At 47.9% G+C, this 25,016-nt stretch overlaps 2 protein-coding genes across 3 annotated transcripts in view; one reads left to right on the forward strand and one right to left on the reverse strand.

Annotated features, from left to right (window-relative positions):
• The window catches only part of SAP30BP (SAP30 binding protein), a 35,979-nt gene extending 28,047 nt beyond the window's left edge, over positions 1–7,932 (reverse strand). The window contains exons 1-3 of one of the 2 annotated variants that reach the window (XM_004374149.3): positions 7,384–7,932; positions 5,904–6,013; positions 3,343–3,390 (exon numbers count right to left, since the gene is read on the reverse strand). In XM_004374149.3, the coding sequence (XP_004374206.1) occupies positions 3,343–3,390; positions 5,904–6,013; positions 7,384–7,489 (264 nt within the window). In that variant the 5' untranslated portion in view covers positions 7,490–7,932. The remainder of the gene's footprint in view (positions 1–3,342; positions 3,391–5,903; positions 6,014–7,383) is intronic. The other variant, XM_023729240.1, reaches the window with a different exon arrangement.
• A 488-nt stretch (positions 7,933–8,420) lies between these two features.
• The window catches only part of RECQL5 (RecQ like helicase 5), a 33,316-nt gene continuing 16,720 nt past the window's right edge, over positions 8,421–25,016 (forward strand). Inside the window, exons 1-7 of the mRNA XM_004374392.2 lie at positions 8,421–8,621; positions 9,481–9,602; positions 10,808–11,326; positions 12,039–12,141; positions 13,321–13,432; positions 14,793–14,955; positions 18,626–18,705. Of these exons, the coding sequence (XP_004374449.1) occupies positions 8,492–8,621; positions 9,481–9,602; positions 10,808–11,326; positions 12,039–12,141; positions 13,321–13,432; positions 14,793–14,955; positions 18,626–18,705 (1,229 nt within the window). The 5' untranslated portion in view covers positions 8,421–8,491. The remainder of the gene's footprint in view (positions 8,622–9,480; positions 9,603–10,807; positions 11,327–12,038; positions 12,142–13,320; positions 13,433–14,792; positions 14,956–18,625; positions 18,706–25,016) is intronic.

Genomic DNA, 25,016 nt, shown 5'->3' on the forward strand with positions numbered 1-25,016 from the left:
GATGGAAGCAACCTAGGTGCCCATCAATGGACGAACGGATAAACAAACCATGGTATATCCACACAGTGGAATATTACGCGCAATAAAGAACAATGATGAACCTGTGAAACATCATATAACATGGTGGAAGCTGGAACTTATTATGCTGAGTGAATTTAGTCAGTCACAGAAGGACAAATACTGTATAAAACCACTATTACAAGAACTCAAGAAAAGGTTTAAACACAGAAGAAAACATTGTTTGATGGTTACGGGGGGAGGAGGGAGGGTGAGGGTTATTCACTAACTAGATAGTAGATAAGAATCATCTTGGGTGAAGGGAAGGACAGCACACACTACAAGGGAAGCCAACATAACTGGACTAAAGCAGAGCTAAGAAGTTTCCTCAACACAATCAAATACTTTGAGAGACAGAGTAGCAGGGATGGGGGGTCTGGGGACCATGCTTTCAGGGGACTTCTATGTCAACCAGCATAACAAAGCTTATTAAGAAAATGTTCTGCATCCTACTTTGGTGAGTGGTGTCTGGGGTCTTAAAAGCTTGCAAGCGGCCATCTAAGATGCATCAATGTGTCCCGACCAGTTGGAGTAAAGGAGAACTAAGAACACCAAAGACAAAAGGAAAGTATTAGCCCAAGAGCCAGAAAGGGCCACATAAACCAGGGACTTTATCAGCCTGAGACCAAAAGAACTAGATGGTGCCCGGCTACCACCAATGAACGTCCTGACAGGGAACACAACAGAAGGTCCCTGACGGAGCAGTAGAATGATGGGATGCAGAACTCAAATTCTAGTAAGAAGACCAGACTTAATGGTCTGACTGAGACTGGAGGGGCCCCGGAGAGCATGGCCCCTGGACTCTCTATCACCCCAGAACTAAAACAGTTTCCAAGGCTAACTCTTCAGACAGGGATTAGACTGGACTGTGGGACATAAAGTGATACTCATGGAGAATGTGCCTCTTAGTCAAGTAGATACAAGAGACCAAAGGGGTAGCTTCTGTCCAGTGGTGAGACGGGAAGGCAGAGAGTTAGGAGCTGGTTGAATGTTCATGGGGAACCAGGGGCGGAGGCGAGGTGTGTGCTGTTGCAGCATGGGGTGAGCGGTTGGGGTCTCATAACAATGTATGTAAAAAAAAAAAAAATTTTTTTTTTGTATGGGAGACTAACTTGAAATGTAAACTTCATTTAATTACAATTTAAAAAAAAAAAAAAAAACACACCTTAACACCTCTGACCTAAGGTTTCTGCTTAGAAGAACAGTGGTTCTCAAAGGGGATCTGTGGGCCCTGGGGGTCCAGAACAACCCTAAGACGTCATTGGCCTCTGTTGCTGTGTGGACATCTGCACAAGGCAGTGGTGCCAAACAGCAGCCACTGTTATCATACTCTTGGGTTTTAAAAAAAGCCAATTTTCCTTATGAATGCCCTTCAAAAGCAGTAAAAATGATTAATTTTGTTACATCTTGACCCTTGAGGGCAAGTCTTTTTAACATTTTGTATGATGAAATAGGAGGTATACAGAAACGGTTCTTCTGTATACCCAAGTACCACGACTGCTTCAAGGAAAAGCACTTGAGGATTCGGCAGACTTTTCTGAGAAATGAAGCGAGCCTGTCACTTCAAAGAAAACTCTGATAGCATTGACCGGCAATGACAAATTCAGGTTTTCAAGCAAAAACTGGAATTTTAGAAAGTGTGTAGTTCCCATGTGAGCACAACAGCTTTCCAACACCTAATGGCTTATCTGGTGAGGTGCGTGATGTTTTCAATAAATGTGATTTTTAAATTAGAGAATGAGACGTGTCAACATTTGGAAGATCTGCGTAACCCTGTGAACTGATATTCTCCAAATCCCCAATGCCTGACGTTATAAAATCACACGTGAGAAACAGATTCCCTCAAAGTGCAAGACAGACTGATGGAGTTTACTGAAGCAGAGCACACAAAGTTCACTGACAAAGTTTCAAATTCCACATTGCTACTAACCTTTAGAAAACTACTACTTGTTGAGTTTTGGTGAAGTAGCAAAGACTATCCACGACTACCTGAAAACGCTATTAAGATACTTCTCCCTTCCCCAACCACCTATCTGTGAACCCTGATCTTCTTCATATACTTCAACCCAGACGGCCTACTGCAAGAGACTGACCACAGATACAGATACGAGTCTAGCTGTTTTCTATTAAGTCAGACATTAAAGAGACTTGTAAAATGATAAGACAACGCCACTCTGCACTCATTTTGTTTCTGTCTTGGAAATAGTTGTTTTTCACTAATAAACGTATTTATGTACATCTAGTAAGCTTATTAGTGTAACTTTAAAATCAATTAGTAAATAGTTAGGTATCTTCTCAGTTGTAACTTCGAGGATAATAAATATCAATATGGTAAAACCAAAATGAATAAAAGCTCTTTGGGATCCTCAGTTTTAAATTGTGTAAAGAAACCAAAACGTTCGAGAACTGCTGTTGAAAAAAGCTAAAGACAGGTCTCAGAAAGTCAAAGGAGGCAGGAGACTGCCATCTAGTGGAAAAGACAGTTAGGACATCAACGTTCACTTACAAAGATCCACTCTAGTGATCTGTTCTAGTCTTAGAAACTTCATACAGTAAGATAGAAATACCAGAGATGTGCTCCAAAGTATCCAAAATATTGTTAAATACCATTAGAATAAAACTTAAATGTTCCAGAAAAGTTCTGGGGCAGAGGGAGGGCGGAGGGGGTAGAGGTAGACACTAGCTGAACAGTCTGACCCATATTTAGGCAGCAGAGGAAGCCAGGGAGGGACAAGACAAGGGCAATGAGGCCTCTCCCCCAGCACTGGGGATGCTGAGCAGGAGCCTTCTTCCCCCCGGGTCGTGCCCTTCCACTCTCGGGTAAGCCATGCGGAATGGTTTTTTTTGAAACAACATAGCAATTTCTTCCATTTCTGTCCCAGGAGCCCTTTTTCACTTCTAGAAGTCTAAGGAGAATCCAGTGCATGCCAGGCCGCCACTATGGCTCCCCAGTAGATTCTAGAAACATTCCCATACCTAACCCTCTGCAGGGGCAGGGGCCCCATAACGCCCCACCTGGGATGCACAGTGCAGGTGGGCCGCTGGATTCAGCCAGGCCTCTCCTTTCTACTCTGAGCTTCGGCACTAGCTGCAGGGCTGGAACTTCAATCGGCCTCGGGACTTACTCATCCCTGGGTAGTCTCTCTATAAAGTTTGCTTCATCCCAGAAAACTCATACAGGGTTGCACAGTGTGTTAGTGGGACAAATCTTGACCAGACATAAGAGCCATAATGTTAAAATGCCTTGTTCACATCCAACCACCCACCGCAGCCAACACCAAATACCTTTGGGTCATCAGCCTCAGGTTTTTCAGTCTCTGAATCGTCATCTTCCTACAAGACAAAGAATTTACAGGATTAAGCTTAAACGAGCGGCCTGAGGGCTCTCACATACATAATTAGGGTTGAAGCAAGTAGCCCAGTTACCCAGCCTGAGTCACCCCACCAAAAACCCCTCCCCTGGCATATGACCTGGAGCTAGAGAAAGAGAAGGGGGAAAGGAGATGTTCTGAAGAAAGAACATCAGCAGCTCAAAATCACCAGTTATGCCAGGGGTGCCACAGTCCACGTTAAGGAAGATGCCCAAGAGATTAAAAATCACGAACATAAAAATGGAGAAAGGTTGCAATATGCTTGCGAAAAGAGTAAGATCAGCCTCACAGGATAAAACAGGCACAGAGTTTCCAATGAAATATCAATTATTTAAAACAAGGATCATGAACCTTTTTTACTCTTCTTTGCTTTTCGCACACACAAATACGTCAGACTTGGTCTCCCCAACCCCATGACATCACTCACCGGCGCCGGGACTCACACACAATTATAAATTATACCCCATGACCTCAACCCAGCAGCACTGCACCAGTATGAACAGCAGGAAGGGAGGCACCAAATGACCAGGGCACGTGACCCAGGAAAGGCAGGGCTGGAGGGCAGTCCCCAGCTTTTCCTGTGTCTGGTTCAGTGGGCTCTGCCCTCTACCCAAGCTCTGACAGAACTGCCATCAACACATTCTATCCAGGCTTGTTTCTTATCCAAATAAGGCCTGTGGGAAAGGCCTTCTCCAAGCATGCCCTGGCCACAGCCAAGCTGGCCCATCACTCCAAAAAAACCCAAACCAAACCCACTGCCTTCGAGTCAATTCCGACTCCGTATAGGACAGAGTAGAACAGCCCCACAGGGTTTCAAAGGTTGTAATCTTTATGGGAGCAGACTGTCACATCTTTCTCCTGTAGGGTGGCTGGTGGGTTCGAACTGCCTATCTTTCGGTTAGCAACTGAGTGCTTTAACCACTGCACCACCAGGGCATACCACTCCACTGATCACTAATGCCAATGCTATGAATGTCAAAAACCAGGAGAAGCTGGACCAGCCACCCTACTAACTCGCTATAGCCACGTTCACTTCTGCTACTCAGAACACTCTCAACGTCTGGGAGCCTTTAGCTAAACATCCAGAAAAAAAAAGTTTCATTTGAAACTGCTATTTTCAGTTGAGCTACACTTTGACCCAAACATTCAACAGCACTCCAGATGCTAATCTAAACACCACTTAAGAGACCTGAATAAACTATATCGATAGCTTTGAGACGTGTCATTCAAGGTGCCAGCGAGCCAGAGGTTTTAAATCCCATCTCCGTAATCTCCTTAAAATAAACTCAATCATGCTGAAATAAAATCACAGATGGAGCTCAACGAATTCAATCACATTTCAGAATGTCTATATTTGCATTTGATGAGAGGATTTACTAAAATATGAATTTAAGTTTAAATATGATGAAAATTCTAAGCAAAGCAAATATAGAGCAACATTTCAAAAACATGCAGATTTATTAGAAAGAGTAGTCCGGGATGTTAAAGCAGTACGTATGTACTTGAGAATCAAGTCAGGAAAAGAAAACAACTTGCAGAGTTTCTAAATTATCAGCATTAATGGATGGGGTTAAGGGCATGAAACTCTCTCTCAAAAGAACATAAACTATAAAACACGTATTAGCTTTATTTGGAAAGCATTTTAACACTAACATTTAAATATCAATATGCAACAATACTTTTAAAAAAATAATAAATAACACTGTGTTTCAATTAAAGCTGTTGCTAAATAGCCAGATCCCCTGCCTAGATTCAATAGCTTTGTAAGTATTTTTGCTAAGCACCAGTCAGAGATTATCTTGCTCTTCCTCCAAGCCTTTAAATTCTAGCTCATGTTGCTCAGGTGATTGCATATCTAAAGTCTCTCTTGTCAGTAAAGACACGAGTTCTCCTTTCTTTGTTAGCCAGCACCTACTAAACTTCAGGCAAGACTTATCAAGAATCAAGGGCACCCTAAAAAAAAGTGCCAGGTAAAATGTCAAGGAAGAAGTGAAGTAAGATCAAAGTGAGTAAAAACAAAATAATTTTCCTTTACAACCTTTTCGATAAACTGAAAGATTTGAATGAGCCCCAATCAACATTAAAAATAATAGAGTTGATTGCAGATATAAATGATATACTAATTAGGATGAATGCACTGTTGCAAAGGGAATAAATTATCTGAACAGTGAAAACCAACATAAAACACCTGTTGATATCTGGGTTTAATAGAATACTCCACAATCTCTTCCCCTAAATTTCAATTCAAAGATGAATACAAAATGGTTCAAGTGAAAATGGATTTGATCATCAAAAACTACTGACATTTAACCCAGTTTCTTCAACTGATACCAAAAATTACATGTGTGGGTGGGGGTTGGGGGTGGGAGGATGAAGTGAGCGGTGAAATGGAACACTGTGGGTACAGTTCAGAAAGCTTTTGACAAACGGAATGGTGCTCTGAGCAGCTCTGGAACTGGGAAAACATTTACCTACCGACTGTCTGCTGTTCTCATCATCTTCTTCTTCATAACCATCTTCATCACCCCCGAGGCGAGAAAAATCATCTTCTCCATAGGCTTCAGATACCAATCCACCTTTCTCTTCTGAAAGAGAACAAAAAAGTAAAATGAATGGGGAAAAAATGCAAGAAAATCCTCCCGTGACTTGAGTGGCTAGGACTATCTTGGAAAATAAAAGCGGAGCCTAAACCTCATGGAAGTAGGCCCAGATTCTGCCCTTGGAGGCCACAATTCAGTGAATGAGATCAATACAAGAACAGAGAAGTAAAGCCAAGTACTAAACATAAATGTTTCCGATGCTTTCAGGCCCTCTATTACGCCAGTTGATGTCTTCCCTTCTTTGAACTCCTGTAGCACATTGTTTGAGCACCTCTTTTGACATACGTATCTCTACTTAGTATCAGTCACCTGTGAACTTGTCTTCTCCTACAAGACAGACTGTCTTCCTCATTGCTGTGTCCTGCCCAGGAACAGAACCCTGGCCGTGGGGCATTCCAAGGGTTCCCAATCACAACTACTTGAGAATCAATATATTTTTCTATGTTTAAAACAAAACAAAACCCCACTGTTGCTGGGAAACCACCGGAGAACCTCCTGACAGGAAGAGATCACAGAAAACAACAAAATGTGAGAGGAGCAACCTATTTCACAATGGGCTCAGACATACCAAAGACCAAGAAGATGGCTCAGGGCTGGGCAAACTTTAGTTCTATTATACATAAGGTCGCCACGAGTTGGGAGCCGATTCCACAGCAACCAACAACTTATTTCAAACCTCTTCACTTTCCAGATGAGGAAACCAAGGCCCAGACATGCCAGGCAACTTGTTCTCCAGCTCCCAAAGAAGTCTGTTCCCAATTCTCTAACACTGTGATTCTCAGCTTGGGCAGGGCAACAAAATCACTGGTGGGCTTTAAAGAACTCACGAAGCAAGGAATCACAAATGCCCAGACCCTACCCTAGAGCTACAGAATCAGACTCTCTGCAGCGGGGACCAAATGTATACATTTTCAAAAGCTCCCAGATGCGACGGGGGCACACTCCTAATTAAAAGTTACAAATTTGACAAGACATAACCTTTATCACCCTCCATGTACGTTCACTCATCGCTTTCTCCCATCAAACAACAAGCCCGGAGGGAATAAGGAGTGGTTCAGTAGCCTTGGACCCCTCTCCCACTCTTCGTCAACCCCTCTGCCCAACACGATGCCCGGCACAGAAAAAACTTTCAATAAGTTTCGGCAGAATATTCTTAACAATCAGAAGGAGACGGTCCACTTTTACTAACGAGCCTCTAATGCTTTGTTCCGCCCAGGACCCCGGCCGCAGTTTAGGGCTCAGAGGACCGATACATGGGCCACAAAGACTGTCTTTTCCTGTCCCACCCCGCTAGGTGAGCACCATTCCGGGCAGACATCCGATTCTCTCCTTCCAACTCCCCACTTGGTCCTCACCAGTCGCGCTGCCCGCCGTTTCGACTCCACCTTCGCCGTCAGACTCGGGCTCTGAATCCTCCGCGTAAACTGCCAGAGACGACAGAACATTCTTCTTCCCCGCCATCTTACTGCCATAAGCCCAGAGCGGCTCACTTCTATGACTCAAAGAAGCCGACTGCCTTGCAGAAAGGCAACTTCTTCCGGATCTCACGAGATCTCGCGCCCACTGCTTACCAGGAACCAATCAAAACGGCCGTTCTTGCTCATTGCGCTGGCCCTCGCGCCAACGTTCTCTACACGTCATCACTGCGCGACGGATATAAGGTTGTGTGGGTTACCTTGAATTTCTTGCTGTCTAGCTTCTCAGGGTTGGGGTTGGCGAATGTGAGCGTCTTCAAGCAGCTCCGAGCCAGCGGGCAGCAGCGACCCGGCCACAGCCCTTCGGTCCCGGGCGGCCCACGGCCGAATCTGATATCTTGGGGTGAGGGGAAGGAGGCCGCGGGTGGAGAAGGGGAAAAGAGCGGATCTGGGGCTCAGAGGAGAAAGAGGAAAGAGCTCTCCTTTGAGGGGTGGGAGGGGTCGGGGTCCTGGGGAGAAGAATGGTTGTCATGGCTGTGCTTAACAAAGAAGGAGCAGAAAGTGGATCTTAGAAAAACAATTCCACGTTCCCCAAAGTATTCCGAAGACATTTGTGTTTCTTCTAGCTGTGTGCTACACCATGGCCTGGGGTGGTTCAGTTATTTTTACTTTCGCTGAGCGTGAAAGCAGAGATGTTAATTACTCAGGCATGTTAATCACCCGCAGTTATATCACTTGAGTGGATTCTGACTCATAGCGACCCTATAGGACAGAGCAGAACTGCCCCACAGGGTTTCCAAGGCTGTAAATGTTTAGGAAGCCGACTGTCGCATCTTTATCTCGCGGAGCAGCTGGTGAGTTCAAACCTCTGACCCGTGGGTAGGCAGCGGAGAGCTTTAACCACTGCAACCAGGGCTTCTTACTTGAGTGTAATAGAGCAAATGTATACTCAGAAAAATAGACTATTTTTTAAAGCATAACAGGGTTCTTGTGGCAATCATATGATCATCACCTTTGCCTTAACCTTTGGCCACTGTCTCTCGCCACGATGAGCACCCACCCTGCCTCCTTTCCCTTTGGCCCTGAACGTCGAGTCCGGAGCACGTTGAAGAAAGTCTTTGGGTTTGATTCTTTTAAGACGCCGTTACAGGAGAGTGCGATCATGGCTGTAGTGAAAGGTAACATTACCAAGCTACCTGCGTTTCAGTTTATGCCAGCTGTACTTTAGCACTGTAAAGAACACCTTCCTTCTGACTCTTCCTGCCTCCTCACCCTTGGTTCATAACTGGCTTTGGAAATATTGTCGACTTGTCACCCGAGGCATACATTTTAGTGGCGGAACCACCCAGGTGCTGTGGTTCTTACATTTCATAGCCAGAGCTACAGATTGTCTTTGGAAACAGTTTGTAGATTCCCATTCTTGTTCATTTGTGTGTAGGCAAGTAGTAGAGGTGACCAGAATAGCCCAATTTAGTCACTCACCTGGATAATCCCCTTGCCGAAGATTGAATGGCCTGGGTTCCAGATAGGACAGAGTAGAACTATCACAGAGGGTTTCATGGGCTGTAATCTCTATGGGAGAAGATTGCCAGGTCGAGCCACTGACCTTTTGGTTAACAGCCAAACGCTTAACCATTTTGCCACCAGGGCCCCTGGTGTTAGTGATATATTTAAAAACGAAAGACCTGTAAGTGATGTTGCTTCCATGTCTGCATTCATCAAGTAGCATTCTGCTTTCAGAGCTGTTTTGTTCAATCATCCATTTCCCAGCAGACTCAAACTTTCTTGCTCTCATAGTTGTTATTGCCATTACTGGAGATGGTTGCGTGTTTAAGCTGTACATATTCTAAGTCTCCCAGGATTATGCCCTTTTCACATATCCTCTTTCACAGAAAAGAGAGTAAGTATTATACTGAGACCCTCCCACGTGCCAGACACTCAGCTAGTTGTCTTTTCTACATTCTCTTTGATTTTAAACAACCTTGATGCAAGAAGAGGCGAGAAGCATTGAGATATTGCTGTCTTGTGTTTTTGCAGGGGACAAGGATGTCTTTGTGTGCATGCCCACAGGGGCAGGAAAATCCCTCTGCTATCAGCTCCCTGCCTTGTTGGCCAAAGGCATCACCATCGTTGTTTCTCCTCTCATTGCTCTGATTCAGGTGAGGCTTAGGGGGATGGAGATGGTAGCCAGAAAAAACTGAGGTAAGGTTTTTTATAGCTGGCAGTTTCACTTCTCCTTTATGTGAACCGTTGTCTCCTGTTTTCTCTGATTTACCTACCACCCTCTGTACTGGCTTTCTGAGTCACCCAAATGTGGGGTTCTCCGCTAGTGCCTGTCGCTTGGGTGTGCTCTGCATTCGTCTTCTGTGTTTTGATGGCCTGGGGTCCCTCACCCTCCTTGGTTACTTTTTGTCTAGAGGAGGATGGAACAGTATCTGTATTCACATGCACACACACGTGCACTCATGGTGCTGGGGATAGAAGAGTCAGATAGATGGATAGCGAGCTGAATTGATAGGGAGAGTCCCTCGTGTCCTGCTTCCTTCTGGCAAGGGCACAGGTATGTGAGACAGAAACAAAAGGAGAAACTGATCGGGACCTTGGCAGCACGTGCTTGGCACCTTCTGCTATATTTAAGGCCTGCAGATGGGCCAGTAGGGTCAGAATTGAGGAAGTGTGGGACACTGTAGTTAACGGCTATCCACCATGAAGATGGGAAGATGGGGACCAAGGATAACAAGAACGATACTTAGTGTTTACCACATCTTAGATTTTGCACTCAGTGCTTTATATATGCTACTGCATTTAGTTTTTATGATAGTCCTGTAAGGTGATTGCTATTTTTATCCTCAGTGGAAAAAGAGAGAGAGAAAGAGAAAACTGAGGTTCAGAGGTTTGTTGCTGTGGCTGTTGTGCGCTGTCAAGTCGATTCCTACTCATAGCGACCTTATGTGACAGAGTAGACCTGCCCCGCAGGGTTTCCTAGGCTGTAATTGTTATGGGAGCAGATCGCCAGGTTTTTTCTCCTGCAGAGTGGCTGGCGGGTTGAACTGTGACATTTAGGTTAGCAGCCAAGCGCTTAACCATGGTGCCACCCGGGCTCCTCTTAGAGGTTTGGGACCAGCCAAAGCACAAGTCGCGATTACATGAGCCAGGATTCAATCCAGGTGTGTCAGACTCCAGAGCTGTCCACAGCCACATCACATTCCGCCCTCCTTTTATTCAAAGAGGAGATGTGCTGGAGGGTGGGAGGAGAACATTTTTTGACTGGGAAATGCCCCCAGGGAGTCCCAGTGACTTCTGCTGCTGAGTCCTGAGGGTCAGTCACCCTTCCTTCTGTGACCTGTCCCACTTCTGCCCTCAGGACCAAGTGGACCACTTGCTGGCCCTGAAGATCCATGTGGCCTCCCTGAACTCGAAGCTCTCAGCGCAGGAGAGGAAGGAGCTGCTCTCTGACCTGGAGCGAGAAAAGCCCCAGACCCAACTTCTGTACATCACCCCCGAGATGGCCGCCTCCACCTCCTTCCAGCCCACCCTCAACTCCCTGGTGTCCCGCCACCTGCTCTCCTACCTGGTAGTGGATGAAGCGCACTGTGTTTCCCAGTGGGGGCACGACTTCCGTCCTGACTACTTGCGTCTGGGCGCCCTGCGCTCCCGCCTGTCACATGCCCCATGTGTGGCTCTGACGGCCACAGCCACCCCGCAGGTCCAGAAGGATGTGTTTACCTCCCTGCACCTGAAGCCACCAGTGGCCACCTTTAAGACCCCCTGCTTCCGGGCCAACCTCTTCTACGATGTGCAGTTCAAGGAGCTGCTTCCTGATCCTTATGGGAACCTGAGGGACTTCTGCCTTAAGGCTCTTGGGGAGGAGGCTGATAAAGGGGTGAGGCACTAAGGTTGGGGGCCAAGATACATTGAGAGCAGTGGGGTGCTCTCTGCAGCATGGATGGTCATCAGTTTCCTAAGACCTTTTCTTTTTCCAGCTTCCTTAGCCAGGACTAGCCATAGCTTTGTAAAACTCTGGCACAAAGAGAGTTGTCCCCTTAGCTTCCTGGCATTGTTCCCCTAATTGGGGTCCCCTTGTCCTGGATCTTCTGTGGAAGGCAAGCCGGGCCCTCCGTGTGAGGCCTGTGCAGACTGACACGGGTCTGAGGGGAGGAGGTAGAGGCGTTCATAGGCTGCGTGTTGAGCTGCTGTGATCCTGTGTTGTTCGAAAGTGGCAGAGCCCTGCTGGTGTCCTGCCTTAGAGGACACTGCCAAGGTTGACCAGAGGAAGAGCGTACGGCCGCTTTTTAGGCAGATCGCACTATAACAGGGAGCCCTGGTGGTGCAGTGGTTAAGCACTTGCCTGCTAACCGAAAGGTCAGCAGTTCGAACCCACTAGCCGATCTGCAGGAGAAAGATGTGGCAGTCTGCTTGCATAAGATGACCGCCTTGGAAACCCTACGGGACAGTTCTTCTCTGTCCTCTAGGGTCGCTGTGAGTCGGAATCAACTCCACGGCAGCAGGTTTGGTTTTGGGTTTTGGTCGTGCTCTAACAGGCTGCTCTTCCTGTTCTTCCCAACGCTCACTTTTTTCCCGTGTCTGCCCCTCAGTTTTCAGGCTGCGGCATTGTGTACTGCAGAACCAGAGAGGCTTGTGAACAGTTGGCGATAGAGCTCAGCTACCGTGGTGTGAGTGCCAAGGCTTACCACGCAGGTGAGGGCTGCCTGGGCCACGTAGCCCTCTTCATTCTCAGAGGCCTCTTAGCGGGTAGTCAGGTTGGCTGGTTAGGAATCTTGGATGATCAGGTAGTCTGTCATCTTTTTCCAGATTCTCAGGCAGAGCTAAAGGGATTAACTTAAAGCTGCTAAAAGGCGCTAGACAAGAAAGGGGTCTACAAGGAGAATTGTATTCCTGAATTGTTTCTCATCCTGTTCACCCCAGCAGCTGGTGATGAGTTTTTTGTTTGAATATATATATATATATATATACGTACGTGTATGTATATGCACGTATTTGTATGTACGTACATATATAAATATGTACGTATACACGTGTTTTTGTTTTTATTATTGTGGTAAATTTGTAGGTAGCAAAACGTTTGCCATTTCAACAGTCTCCACACGTAGCCTTCAGTGACATTAGTTACATTCGTCATGTCATTCAATTATCACCATTAACCGTTCCCAGGTTTTTCCATCACCCTTAACAGAAGCTCAGTGTCCCCTAAGGGATAGACACATTTTTAAAACAGCCACATGCAGCCTATGTTTGGGGGAGATTTTCTGACCTAGAGTAGCATTTATGCAGCTTTTACCCAGTGGAGCAGACCTGAAATCCACTCACCATCCGGCAGTGATCTTTAGCCCCCATTAGGCCAAAGACTGACATTGGCAGTGACTTTCCTCCATCTCTGGAGGCTCTTGCAGCAGCTGTGGTGGTGTCTAACTTTCTGTAATGGGTTGGAAAGAGCGCCTCATGAGGAGTTTCTATAAACCCAGGTCTCAGTGTGGTAGAAAGGGGGAGGCCTTGGAGGTCACTGGACTTCTGCTTGAATCTTAAGTCTGTTCCTCACTAGCACTGTGACCTTGAGCAAATCACGTAATCTTCCCAAACCTGAATTGCCTTTTCTGTAGAACAGGGGTGATATTTACCTTAGATTATCATGAGAATGGGATGACGTTGCTGCTTGGTTCGTGTTTGCTTAGCCCTCTGCCACGCATGAGCTGGGGTCTTGTGTTAATTAGCTGGGGCGCAGTGAGGGCCAGTACCCAGCCCGAGGTCACACAGCTGGTGAGGGGGGGATTCAGGGAGTGTGAAGTGCCCAGCACAGTGTAGACCCCAAGCCCACCCACAAGAATGTGACCCCCTCCCTGCCCTTCCCCTCCTTTGCAGGGCTGAAGGCGCCTGAGAGAACGCTGGTGCAGAACGAGTGGATGGAGGAGAAGGTCCCTGTAATTGTCGCCACAATTAGTTTCGGGATGGGAGTGGACAAAGCCAACGTCAGGTGAGCTATATGGTGCCTTCCCTTAGCATCCTGGTTGGGGCCTGGCTCCGGGGGAGCTGCCTGGTGCACTGCCCAGAGGACCAGGTCTGTGTGTGCCTTCTAGGGTCAGAGGGGAAGGAGGCTCTAGAACTCGGGTCCCTAGGACTTAGCACAAACACTGGAAGTCCCTGTGTACCTGCTCCCAGGTGACTGCACAGCACATTCCTGCTGCTCCCCCAGGAAAGCGGGCAACAGGCAGACCGCCGGGCTCGTCCATTAGCACGTGACTGCACAGCACGGTCCTGCTGCTCCCCCAGGAAAGCGGGCAACAGGCAGACCGCCGGGCTCATCCGTTAGCACAGCTATCTTTGAATGTCTTAGCTGATGGGGCCCGGCTAGGTGGCTGGAAGGAAGTAACTATTTTAAACTGCTCCCTGTGGGAAGTCAAAGGCAAAAGTCTAATTACCGCCATTCCTTGTTGCTGTTTACTGACAGTCTAGAAGAAATGGGGGGCACCCAGCCTCCTAGCCCCCTGGCAACTGTTGGAAAGTCTTGTATCTCCAGTCCAGCCACAGGCCTGAGCTTTGGGAGACATGTTGGGCTACAGCCTGAAGCTCCTTGCTCTGTTTAACACTGATCGTAATGTCGTGTATGGTTTAGGGAGCGTTTTGCACACAGGATCTTCTCGAGCCCCACAGTGACTCTGAGTGGACCAGAGGAGGAGTTATTCAGTAGACTATAATGGAGGCAACGTGAACTTTGGGATTGGAGTTTGAACCCTGGGTCTGCTGTGTCTTATTAGGAGCCAACTTTGAAGTCAGACACAAATCCTGGCTCTACTGGTCACACCCTAGCTTTGTGAACTTGTGCAAATTTACCTCTCTGAATCTCAAGTTCATCACCTGTCCAACGGGGCTGCCTCACACGGTGGTTCTAACGATTAACTGAGACGAGTAAACTGGCCCATAGCTGACATACGTGGGGTCACCATGAGTCGGCATCGATTCGACGGCAACTACTTTTATGCCTTTTCTAAGAAGTTAAAGGACTTACTCAAGGTTGTGCAGCTCATAAGTGGCAGAGCCTAATCCTGTTTTTTTTAAGTCTGGTATTTTTTTCCCCTTGGCCTCTGGCTGTGAGTTTTCTGGGGCTCCCCATGCATACTGGAATTGCCCCATGACTCCTGCTGTGGCCTCTAAGCTGGGCTGCTGCATGGCGAGGAGGCCTGCTGATGGACTGCAGTTGCCCTCGCCGTGCTTCCACGGGGTACTCTCTGCCCCCCACTCGCTAGCGTCCTTGCTCTCTGCCGGGCCGAGTAAGGATTACTCCTTCCTTCGCCTCATGCCATGTCTCAGGCTGCTTGTCTCTTTGGGTCCGGCAGGTTTGTTGCCCACTGGAACATTGCCAAGTCTATGGCAGGCTACTACCAGGAGTCTGGCCGGGCAGGCAGGGATGGGAAGCCCGCCTGGTGCCGTCTCTATTACTCCAGGAATGACCGGGACCAAGTCAGCTTCCTGATCAGGAAAGAAGTAGCAAAACTCCAGGTAAGTCCTGACCAGTAGGGGCCCTTCTTGTCTGAACCCACCACTCTCCTGATTTCACACGGCTTATTTCTGAACCCAGATGGAACCGTAAGCTAGAGGGGGTGTTCCTGGGCTTAGAAAGTATGGCAAGGGTGTCACTGTTTTTTTTTTAAAAAAAAAACCTGTTGCCATCAAGCTGATTCCAACTCATAGCATCCTATAGGGCTTCCAAGGCTGTAATCTTTAAGGAAGCAGACTGCCACATCTTCCTCCTGCAGAGAAGCTGGTGGGTTTGAACCGCTGATCTTTTGGTTAGCAGCCAAGCTTTTAACCACTGCACCCCCAGGGCTCCTTACTGTGTGTTAAATGGGGAGAGAAATGGTGTGTTGAGTGGGTAGGCAGATTGCAACAACCTAGGTAAGACTTTTTTTTTTAATGAACATCTATGTTAATAACAGTGTTTTGATTACATGTTAGTTTACGTAGTCAAGATCAATTCTGCCTTGTTTTAATTAGCATTGTTATGTAAGCATTTTCGCATATTGTTTTAAATTCGTTTTGTTCTTAACCATTTTTCACTGGTTATACATTCTTTGCAGAGAGCCTAAAACAGACCCAAGTATATCAGGTAATTTGGTATGTGGTAGGCAGCATTACAGATCAATAAGAAAAGGATGAACGGCTGAATAATTGGTGCTGGAAAAAGATAAAATTAGATCTTTATCTCTTATCACACACCAATAAATTACAGATGGGTTAAAGATGTAAACACGAAAACTGAAAAATTAGGCAGGGGAATATTTTATGACCCTGAGGAAGGGAAGAGTTATGTCAAGATTTAAAAAGCAGAAACCAAAAAGGAAGACGTGATCTGTTTGACTTAATTAAAACTAAAAACTTCTATATGAGAGCCACCATAAACAAATGGAAGAAACGAGCCATTATCAGGGGAGATATTTGCAGTACATATAATTGACTGAGTACGTAGAGAACGCCTACAGGTAAATAAGAAAAAAGGTACCCAACTGTATAGCAAAATGTACGGATGGGCATTTCTCAGACAAGGACACCAGAACATCTGGTAAATAGATGAAGAAGTGCTGAATCTTACCTAGGAATCAGAGAAATGAAAACAGCAAGCTGTTGGTTTATACTCACCAGACTGGCAAAAACATAGAAAGTCTTTGTGCTCGCTGTTGGTGAGGACGTGGAGAAAGGGTAGCTCTTACAGTGTTGTTGGGAATAGAAACTGCTGTGACTGCTTTGGAGAGAAATGAGCTGGTACTTACAAGGTGGAGGATACCGGTGCTTTATAATTCAGTAATTCCACTGCTAGGTAGACAAGTGGTCTTGTGTGCAAGGTAACATGTACAAGGATGTTTGCTGCGATACCATAATAGTGAAATCTAACTCTCTCCCTGGAGGATAGTAGATAAATAAACTGGTTTAGTCACACAGTGGAATATTCTAGAGCAGTTAAAAATGAACATGCTAAATCTACGTGAATCAACATGGATAAATCTCCCCAAAGCATAACGTTGTGTGAAAAAGCAAAAGGGTACCTGTAGACTTTTGGTTAAAAGAAGCAGGCTGAACACAGTACTTCTCTCTGATCCCCTCCAAAATGACAATAAAGGAATAAAACAGTATAAACTCAAAAGGACAAGGAGAAGACAACAGCAGATAGAAATGTCAACAAGAGTCTGCCTAGAAAACCCCAAACCCCGCTAGACTTCTACTAGAATTCGTAAGAAAACCTGGCAAGATGGCTGAATACACAAGAAGTATTTTAAAAATTACTAGCTTTTCTCGACACTAACATAAATACCTAAAAATGGAAATGAAATGTATTTAATTTGCGAGAACAAAAAATTATAAAATACCTAGGGATACATGTTACGGGCTATTAACAAGATGTTTTACTTTTTTAAACAGAGTTTTTTTTTAAAACTCCTCAGATGATTTTAAGATGCCTCTAGGGTTTAGAACCACTGACTTAGATGAAGAAAACTTAAAAAAAAACTCATTGAAATGTTCTGCATCCCACTTTGGTGAATGGCATCTGGGGTCTTAAAAGCTAGCAAGCAGCCATTTAAGATGCATCAGTTGGTCTCAGCCCACCTGGAGTAAAGGAGAATGAATAACACCAAAGACACAAGGAAAGTATTAGCCTAAGAGAAAGAAAGGGCCACATAAACCACAGACTTCATCAGCCTGAGACCAGAATAACTAGATGGTGCCCAGCTACAACCAATGACCACCCTGATAGGGAACACAACAGAGAGTCCCTGACGGAGCAGAAAAGTGGGGTGCAAAACTCAAATTCTAGTAAAAAGACCACACTTAATGGTCTGACTGAGACTGGAGGGACCCCAGAAGACATGGCCCCCAGACTCTCTGTTAGCCCAAAACTAAAACCATTCCCGAGGCCAGCTCTTCAGACAAAGATTAGACTGGACCTTGGGACATAAAATGATACTTGTGAAGAGTGTGCTTCTTAACTCAAGTAGACACATGAGACTAAATGGGCAGCTCCTGTCCAGAGGCGAGATGAGAAGGCAGAGAGGGTCTGGAGCTGGTTGAATGGACACGGGAAATCCGGGGTAGAAAGGAGGAGTGTGCTGTCAGTATAGGGAGAGCAACTAGGGTCACATAACAATGTATGTATAAATTTTTGTATGAGAGACTAACTTGAATTGTAAACTTTCACTTAAAACACAACAATTAAAAAAAAAATCTCGTTGAAGGATGCAAAACAAAATCTGAACAGGTACAGAAATTAGGTGGGAAGATATAAAACTGTTAGTTCTCCCCAAAACTAATGTAAATATTTATTGACGTTCCAAGTAAAATGCCCAGAGGGACTAACTGGGAAGTGGAGAATTTATGTGCAGGAATAAGTGCCAATAAATATTCACATCCATAGTAGATGATGAGAGAGAGCCACATCTTCACCTTCCAAGGCAGAACGTCGATAGATTTTCTGAGTTATGAGTGTCTGTCCTCTCTGCTTTTCTGTATTCTTTTAATTTCAGAAACTTTAAAGGAAATTTTGGCAAATAGATGTATAAAAAGCCATATAATATATAATCCCATCACTCAAAAGTAATCACTGCTAACGGTGTATGTCCTTCCATCTATGCACAGGTATATGTTGTTGTCGTTACGTGTCATTGAGTCAATTCTGACGCATAGCAACCCCATGTGACAGAGCAGAACTGCCCCATAGGGTTTCTAGGCTGTAATCTTTATGGAGGAGAAAGATGTGGCAGTCAGCTTCTGTAAAGATTTACAGCCTTGGAAACCCCATGGGGCAGTTCTCTGTCCTATAGAATTGCTATGAGTTAGAATCAACTCGATGGCAGTGGGTTTGGTTTTTAGTCTTTATGGGAGCAGATCACCGGGTCTTTTCTCCTATGGAGCTGCTGGGTGAGTTCGAACCGCCAGCCTTTCAGTTAGCAGCCGAACTCTTAACCATTGCGCCACCAGGGCTTCTTATGCATAGGTATATGTGTTTACACATACGTAAGTAGAAACATTTACGTGTATGTTTACTATTAAAATTAGATCATATATGCAGTGGTTCCTAAATGCCAGTCCATGGGCCTTTTTAATGTTTTTCTCCCAGATCATTTTTTTGTAGTCCAACTATGTTTAAGACTTTTGCTAAGTGGCCATTTCTTGTCTCCAGGAAAAGAGGGGGAACAAAGCGTCTGATAAAGCTGCCATTTCGGCCTTTGATGCCCTGGTGACCTTCTGTGAAGAAATGGGGTAGGTGACTTATATTGTGCATGGGGCAGAGCCAAGTGTTGGCGAGATCGTTTCCTTTACCAGCACCAGCACCTGATTAACCAGCTAATGCAGGGCAGCTTGGGGGCTACCAAGGGGACCCTGCCTGCTGAAGGCCATTGGGTGGGCCGTTTCTGTCAGGCAGCACTGTTCTTTGGGAGACCCCAGAAACTCGGGCTGTCTGCGGATTTTTTTGGTATTTTGGGTGGTCATCCAGTACCGCCTGCACCACCCCCTTCTGGAATGGCTGGCCCTGTGGGTGACTCAGTCCTGAGCAGAGGGGCCAGTCCTGAGCTAATGGCGTTGTGGTCATCACATTCCAGGGAGCGGGGTTCTGGCTTCACTTGAGGAATAGTCACCCTTTTCTCTAAGGCCCACACAGAGCATGTGACCAGCTTACCTCTTGGCGGGAGCAGTAATACGTTTTGAGAGGAAATCAACTCTCTTTTCTAACAGAACACAGCCCATCTACTCGGAACCCACTGACCTATTTTATCTGCCCCTGATGGTGGTGGGGGCATGGAAGGATAGGCTGTGGCAAGGTGGGCTGCAGGCGGGCAGGCACAGCTTTTTTGTTGTTGTTGAAAGTGGAGGAAGAAGCTTTATTTGGTTGACCAAGCAAAGGAGCACATGGGGGCTTGTGTTGCTAAGATGGCTCCCTGAACAATGGCCCAAACAGTATTTATTAGGGGAAGGGTCCTGGCAGAGAGGAGCAAGGTTGTTGATTGGTCTGGCCCGAAAAAGACATTCCTGGGGCAGTTCTGTCGTTGGGCAGGCACAGCTTTGTGGGTGCGTGTGTGAGGGACATCAAGGGGACTCTTCACAGGCTGGAAACACCTTGCATGTGTCTGGTACTTTGACTCGTCTGATCTCACTGGTTCTCTTCAGAACCTTGTGAGGTAAATGAGGCAGAGATTATTGCTTCAGATTTATAGATGAGTAGACCGAGGTGGAGGGTGGTCAAGGTCGCAAAGCTCACAGAAGACAGAGACGTCACTAAACCCAGGACTCTGATTTTCACACACCTGGGCTATCTCAGGTTTTGTGAGACTAGCTTCTGGAAGATTGGTGCTGATTAAGTGCGTGGTAGCGTCATCTGGCCACTATTTTGGACTGTCCTCTGGAAACTGTTGTTAGGCGTTGTTGAGCCAGTTCCGACTCATAGCGGTCCTATGTACAACAGAATGAAACACTGCCTGATCCTGCACCATCTTCACAATCGTTGTTATGCTTGAGCCCGTTGTTGCAGCCACTGTGTCAGTCCATCTCGTTGAGGGTCTTCCTCTTTTTCACTGGCCCTCTACTGTACCAAGCATGATGTCCTTCTCCAGGGACTGGTCCCTCCTAATAATATGTTCAAAGTACGTGAGATGAAGTCTCGACATCCTTGCTTCTAAGGAGCATTCTGACTGTACTTCTTCCGAGACAGGTTTGTTTGGGCTGTGTGTTTTGATTCCCACACCCTCCTGGGCTCAGCTGTCATTCCCACTGGCTCTGATGGGTTGGTGGCTCCTGGACTGAAGCTCTTTCCTTCTCCAAACCAAAATCAAGCCAATCCCATTGCCATTGAGTTGATTCCGACCCATAGCGACCCTAAAGGACAGAGTAGAACTGCCCCATAGGATCCCAAGACTGTAATCCTTATGGAAGCAGACTGCCACATCCTTCTCCCACAGAATGGCTAGTGGGTCCAAATTGCCTATCTTTTGGTTAGCAGCCAAGTGCTTAACCATTGTGCCACCAGAGCTCCTTCCTTTTCCATACAGCCATCTCTAATTTGGCCTCTGTGGCAATACCATGCCCAGCAGAGGGGTTGGCTGCAGGACCAGCCCCACCCTTGCTCACAGGCGTTGCCACCAGCAGCCCTTTTCAGGCACTAGGACAGGGAGTTGCCATATTGGGCCTTCTTGGGCTCCTGAGCAAAGCTCTCTAGTGAGGAATGAAAGGACCACGTGTTCTTGCCAGCCGTCAGAGTCCCCTCAGCTGAAAATAACTGTCGCTGGGTTCTTGTCTGGGGATGAATCTGAGGCTCAGCAGGGCTGTTGTTGGTTGCCATTGAGCCAGCTCTGACTCATGGCGACCTTATGTATAACAGAATGAGTCATTGCCCAGTCGCGCACCATCCTCACGGCTGTGGGTATGTCTGAGCCCACTGTTGCAGCTATTGTGTCCGTCTGTCCCATGGAGGGTTTCCCTCATTTTTGTGATCTCGGTGAGGTTATCTCTGCCACAACCCAGAGCCTGCTCTGTAAGCAGCCCACCAGGCAAGGGGAGAGAGTCTCTGAGGGGCCTCTCCTCTCACTCCTGTCTCCTATGGGGAGCTGGGGCCTCTTAGAGCACCAGTGGCCTGGGGAGTCCATGTGACGGCCCGCTCCCCGAGGTGTGCCTCATAACCCCCTCTCTCGTTCACTACATGTGAGGCTTCCAGGCCCCAGGGTGGAATAAGCACTGCTGGTCTGGCTGGCTTTGAAATTGCTCTTTGGATGAAAGGGCACGTTTATTGCATAAATGTGTAGTGTATGAGGAGAAAGACCTCACCTACCAGATGTTTGCCACCTTCCCAAGAATAACTCTAGTTTGAGGTTGAGGTTGAAGCAGCTGCTCCCACTGGCGATCCTTGGGGAGGGCACCTGGCAGTGAGGGATGGGGCTGGCCCTCAGGAGTCAAAAGAGGCGAGTACATTGCTTCAAAGGCAGCCGTTGTGGGGCCTGAGGCACAGGAGGTGGGTCCTAGGAGGGATACCTGGGTCTCTGGGACCAAAAAGAAGAGGCTGGGGTCCACTTGGATGAGCTGGGTGGGGCAGCCCATGGCTTCCCCTCTTCTCTGCAGGCAGCTGCTTCCTCTGAGGTAAAGCCATGGCTAAGAAGCATTGAGTATTCACGACCGGGTTTTATCTTGTACTGTTGCAGGGAACAGTAATCAGGTCTGAAGCAGCGTCAGGCCTGGAGGCCTGGGCACTTTGTCTGAGGTGGAGAATGGCTGGCATTTTAGGCCTGGACTGAGTCGGCTCTGTCATCTCCCAGGAGCTCTGGGCTCAGGGAACCCAGCAGCCCAGCATCCTCCCATTTATCCATTTGTTTTCTCATTTGTTCATTCATTTGTTCAACCAACAAATAGTGATTGATGCCGATTCTGTGCCACACACTGTGCTTTGGCCATTGGGGATACGTTGGTGAGCGGGAGACCCACCCCCTGCTTTTATGGCGCTCATCCAAGCGCGGGAGACACTTATCAGATAAACACCTAGAAAATGTAGAATTCTAGGTTGTTAAAGGGCTTTGAAGAAAAGGTCCATGGTGTTTTAAGAGTGTGTGACGGTGGCCTTCCCCCAGTCTCGAATGTTGGGGAAGACCTACCTGAGGACATGACGTGTGGACTGAGAACTGAAGGGTGAGGAGGCATCAGCTGGGTCAAGGAGTGACGTGTGACGTGAGGGAGAGCACCCCAGCCGAAGGGAAGAGCATGTGCAGAGGCCCGGTGGTAGGAAGGGCAGGGCAGATGCAAGAACTGAAAGAAGGCCCAAGAATGGGGGAGGGGGAGGTCCGGCTGGAGAGCCAGGCAGGAGCCAGACCACACAGGGCCTGGCAGGGAAGGCCACCCTCGTGGCTCTGCCTGCACAGAAAATGAACTCTCACGGGACAGCTGATTTAAGAAGGAATTTTTACTTGATCCAGTTGTTTTGTGTTTCTTCTCTGCCACGCCTTGCAGAGTTCCTGCTGAGCCTGTGAGCGCGTGAGAGGCCCAGCTGGCTGCTGCTGCGTTCACCTGCAGCAGCACGGAGCCCTCCATGTGTTCTCAGGTGTCTGCTGGCGGCAGGGTGGGGAGGCCCCAAGTCTGTCTCATACCAGCCTTTCCACCTGGCCAGTCTGGAAAACCCCTAAGCCAGAGCCAACATTCGACTGGATTCATTCCTAAAGGAGAAGCAGAAACCAGGGCTTGGTCCCTGAGCCAGAGGGGACCGCCGCTGGTACGGGTGAACAGGTCAGCCTACCTCCCCCGAATCCTTCACAGCCTCCAGGTGCTCAGATCCCATCTCTTCACAGGGGTTGGATGTATCAAACGGAGGGAGTAAACCAAACACAACAGCAAACAAGATGAGAAAGAGGATCGTAGTGAGGAATAAGCCGATCACAATCAGGCCTCCCAGGTCCCAGGGGTTTTGCCAGAACTCATCTTTCCAGCTGAGATCCAGACTTGCCATCAAGTCACCCACGTGAACCTAGAAGAGAGGAGGGAGAGGCCCTGAGCACAGAGCCCTTCCAGGCCCCGTCCCGGCTCAGACCCCCCGCTCCCCCAATCCTGCCATGAGCAGTCTCTCGGACAGTCCCTGACTTCCACAGCGCCTGGACACTGAGGGGCGGCGGGTTGTTGAGCTCATGGCTCCAGCCGGCAGTGGGTGGCGTTTCCTGCAGTGTAGAAATGGGAGCAGGAGTGGCCCCAGGGGAGGCTGCCTCTGGCCTCGAGAGTCAAGGACGTTCTCTGCTGCCCGAGACCTACTCAGCTAGAATCAGAAAAGCACCACTCCTGAGCCACCCTGTGTTTCCTGCGCCATTTGCCAGACATGTTGGAGGCAGCTTGAGAGATCAGTATAGGAGCCGAGGAGTGACCTGACTCAAGCTGAGGTCCCGTGAACATCCCAGGAGGCAGTGGAAAGCAGAGGGACTAATCAGTCCTCTCAAAGTTGGGCTAACGTCGGCCGGCTGCGAGCCTGCAGCCAGTGGAAGGGAGGAAAGGTAGAGAAGGAAGGGTTACCTGATTCTGTGGTTACCTCTCCTGTGATCTGCAGGAAGGCAGGCCAGGGCGGTCCCCCAGGCCCCACACTGTGGGGAGGCCTGAGCAGAAGAGGCCACCAGATGACCAGAGCTTCGCCCTGACTCAGAGAAGCAACTGGTGGGGGGACAGGTGTTAATGTTGCCACTGTCCTGAAAGACCCTCATTGCCATCCCCAAAGCCAGACAGAGGTGGACTAGGGCCCATTGCCTAGCAACCACAGTTCCCTTTCTTCCTTTCGCAATTGCCCCCTCAGCTGTGCCCCATCCTTTGTGATGTCATTTTGGGTGGCTGCTCAGGGGACCTGTGTTAGGGAGCCCTCCCTGAGAGAGAGAAGTCCTGTGGTGGGTGGGAAGAGGCCGGATCGGTCCTTTGCCCAGGCCACCCCCTCACCTGAGGCTGGGTCTTGTTCTCCTCTCTGTCCAGATGGCTGCTGACCGAGAGGACGTGCCAGAGCTCGGGGCGCCCTGGGGCTGGCGCTGCCTCATAGTCTCCTTGTTCCGTGTGATGTGGGGTGAATGATTAACGAAGTGCTGGCTGGCACCTCCTGGAACTAGCTCTGGGTGGAAGTGTTTATCCCCACGGAGGCTCCTGGCTCCTGAAGCAGCCCAGCTTCCTCCTCGGTGCCTTTGTCTGCCTTGGTGTTGCTGCTTGTGGTTGGTTCCTACCCACCGGCGAGAGAGGGAAGCTAGCAAGAGGGAATGGAGCCCGGGCCCCGGTGTGTGAAACCCTCTGGCCACTGTCCATTCCTTTAAAAGCTGTGAGTTCCTGTGATGGCCAGGAACTGCGCTGGGCACTGTGTCCAGTTGTGAACCAAGAGCCACAGGCCCTGCCTCCTGGAGCTTACATTCTCATGAGCCGGCGCCCTACCCCGCATGCTGGAATCATCTAGAAGCTTTTATAAATGCCGATGTCCCGGCCCCACCTCGTACCACTTAGGTCAGTCTCAGAGTGCCAGGGCATCTGTATTTTTTAAAAGCTCCCCGGTGATTCTGGTGTGCAGCTAGGGTTGATGAGACAGGCGATGAGCAAGTTCAGTGAAATTATCCTGAACTAGCAGGGGCTTAGCTGACCCCTGGCCTGCCTGATGCCTTCCCTGTCCCTCTGTAAAACATGCTGACTGATGCCTGTGGCGTGCTGAGTGTCACGGCCCGTGGGCTCATTTCCAGCACCAGGTACTTAGGCTTCATCAGTTAAGTTGGATGCTCAAGAGTCACTTGTTTGTCGCCAAACCTGTTTACGACAGCTGCACTTGTTATTGTAATTACTTGATTGAATTGAACTTTACATAAACAAAGGAAGCAGCAATGATAGCTGAAACCCCGGTTTTATAGATGAGAAACAGGCGCAGAGAGGTTGAGTAACTCACCCGAAGTCATGCAGCTAATAAATGATCGAGTGGAGGTTTGAGCCCAGCAGTCCAGAATCTGAGCTTGTAAGCCCTACGGTGTGCCTCCAAGTGAGTGGAGAAAGAAAGTTGTTCTGTTTGAACACTTTGGCATGACTTTGGAATTACTCAAATA

Source organism: Trichechus manatus, unplaced genomic scaffold (assembly GCF_000243295.1).
Source record: "Trichechus manatus latirostris isolate Lorelei unplaced genomic scaffold, TriManLat1.0 scaffold00028, whole genome shotgun sequence".
Lineage (NCBI taxonomy): Eukaryota > Metazoa > Chordata > Mammalia > Sirenia > Trichechidae > Trichechus > Trichechus manatus.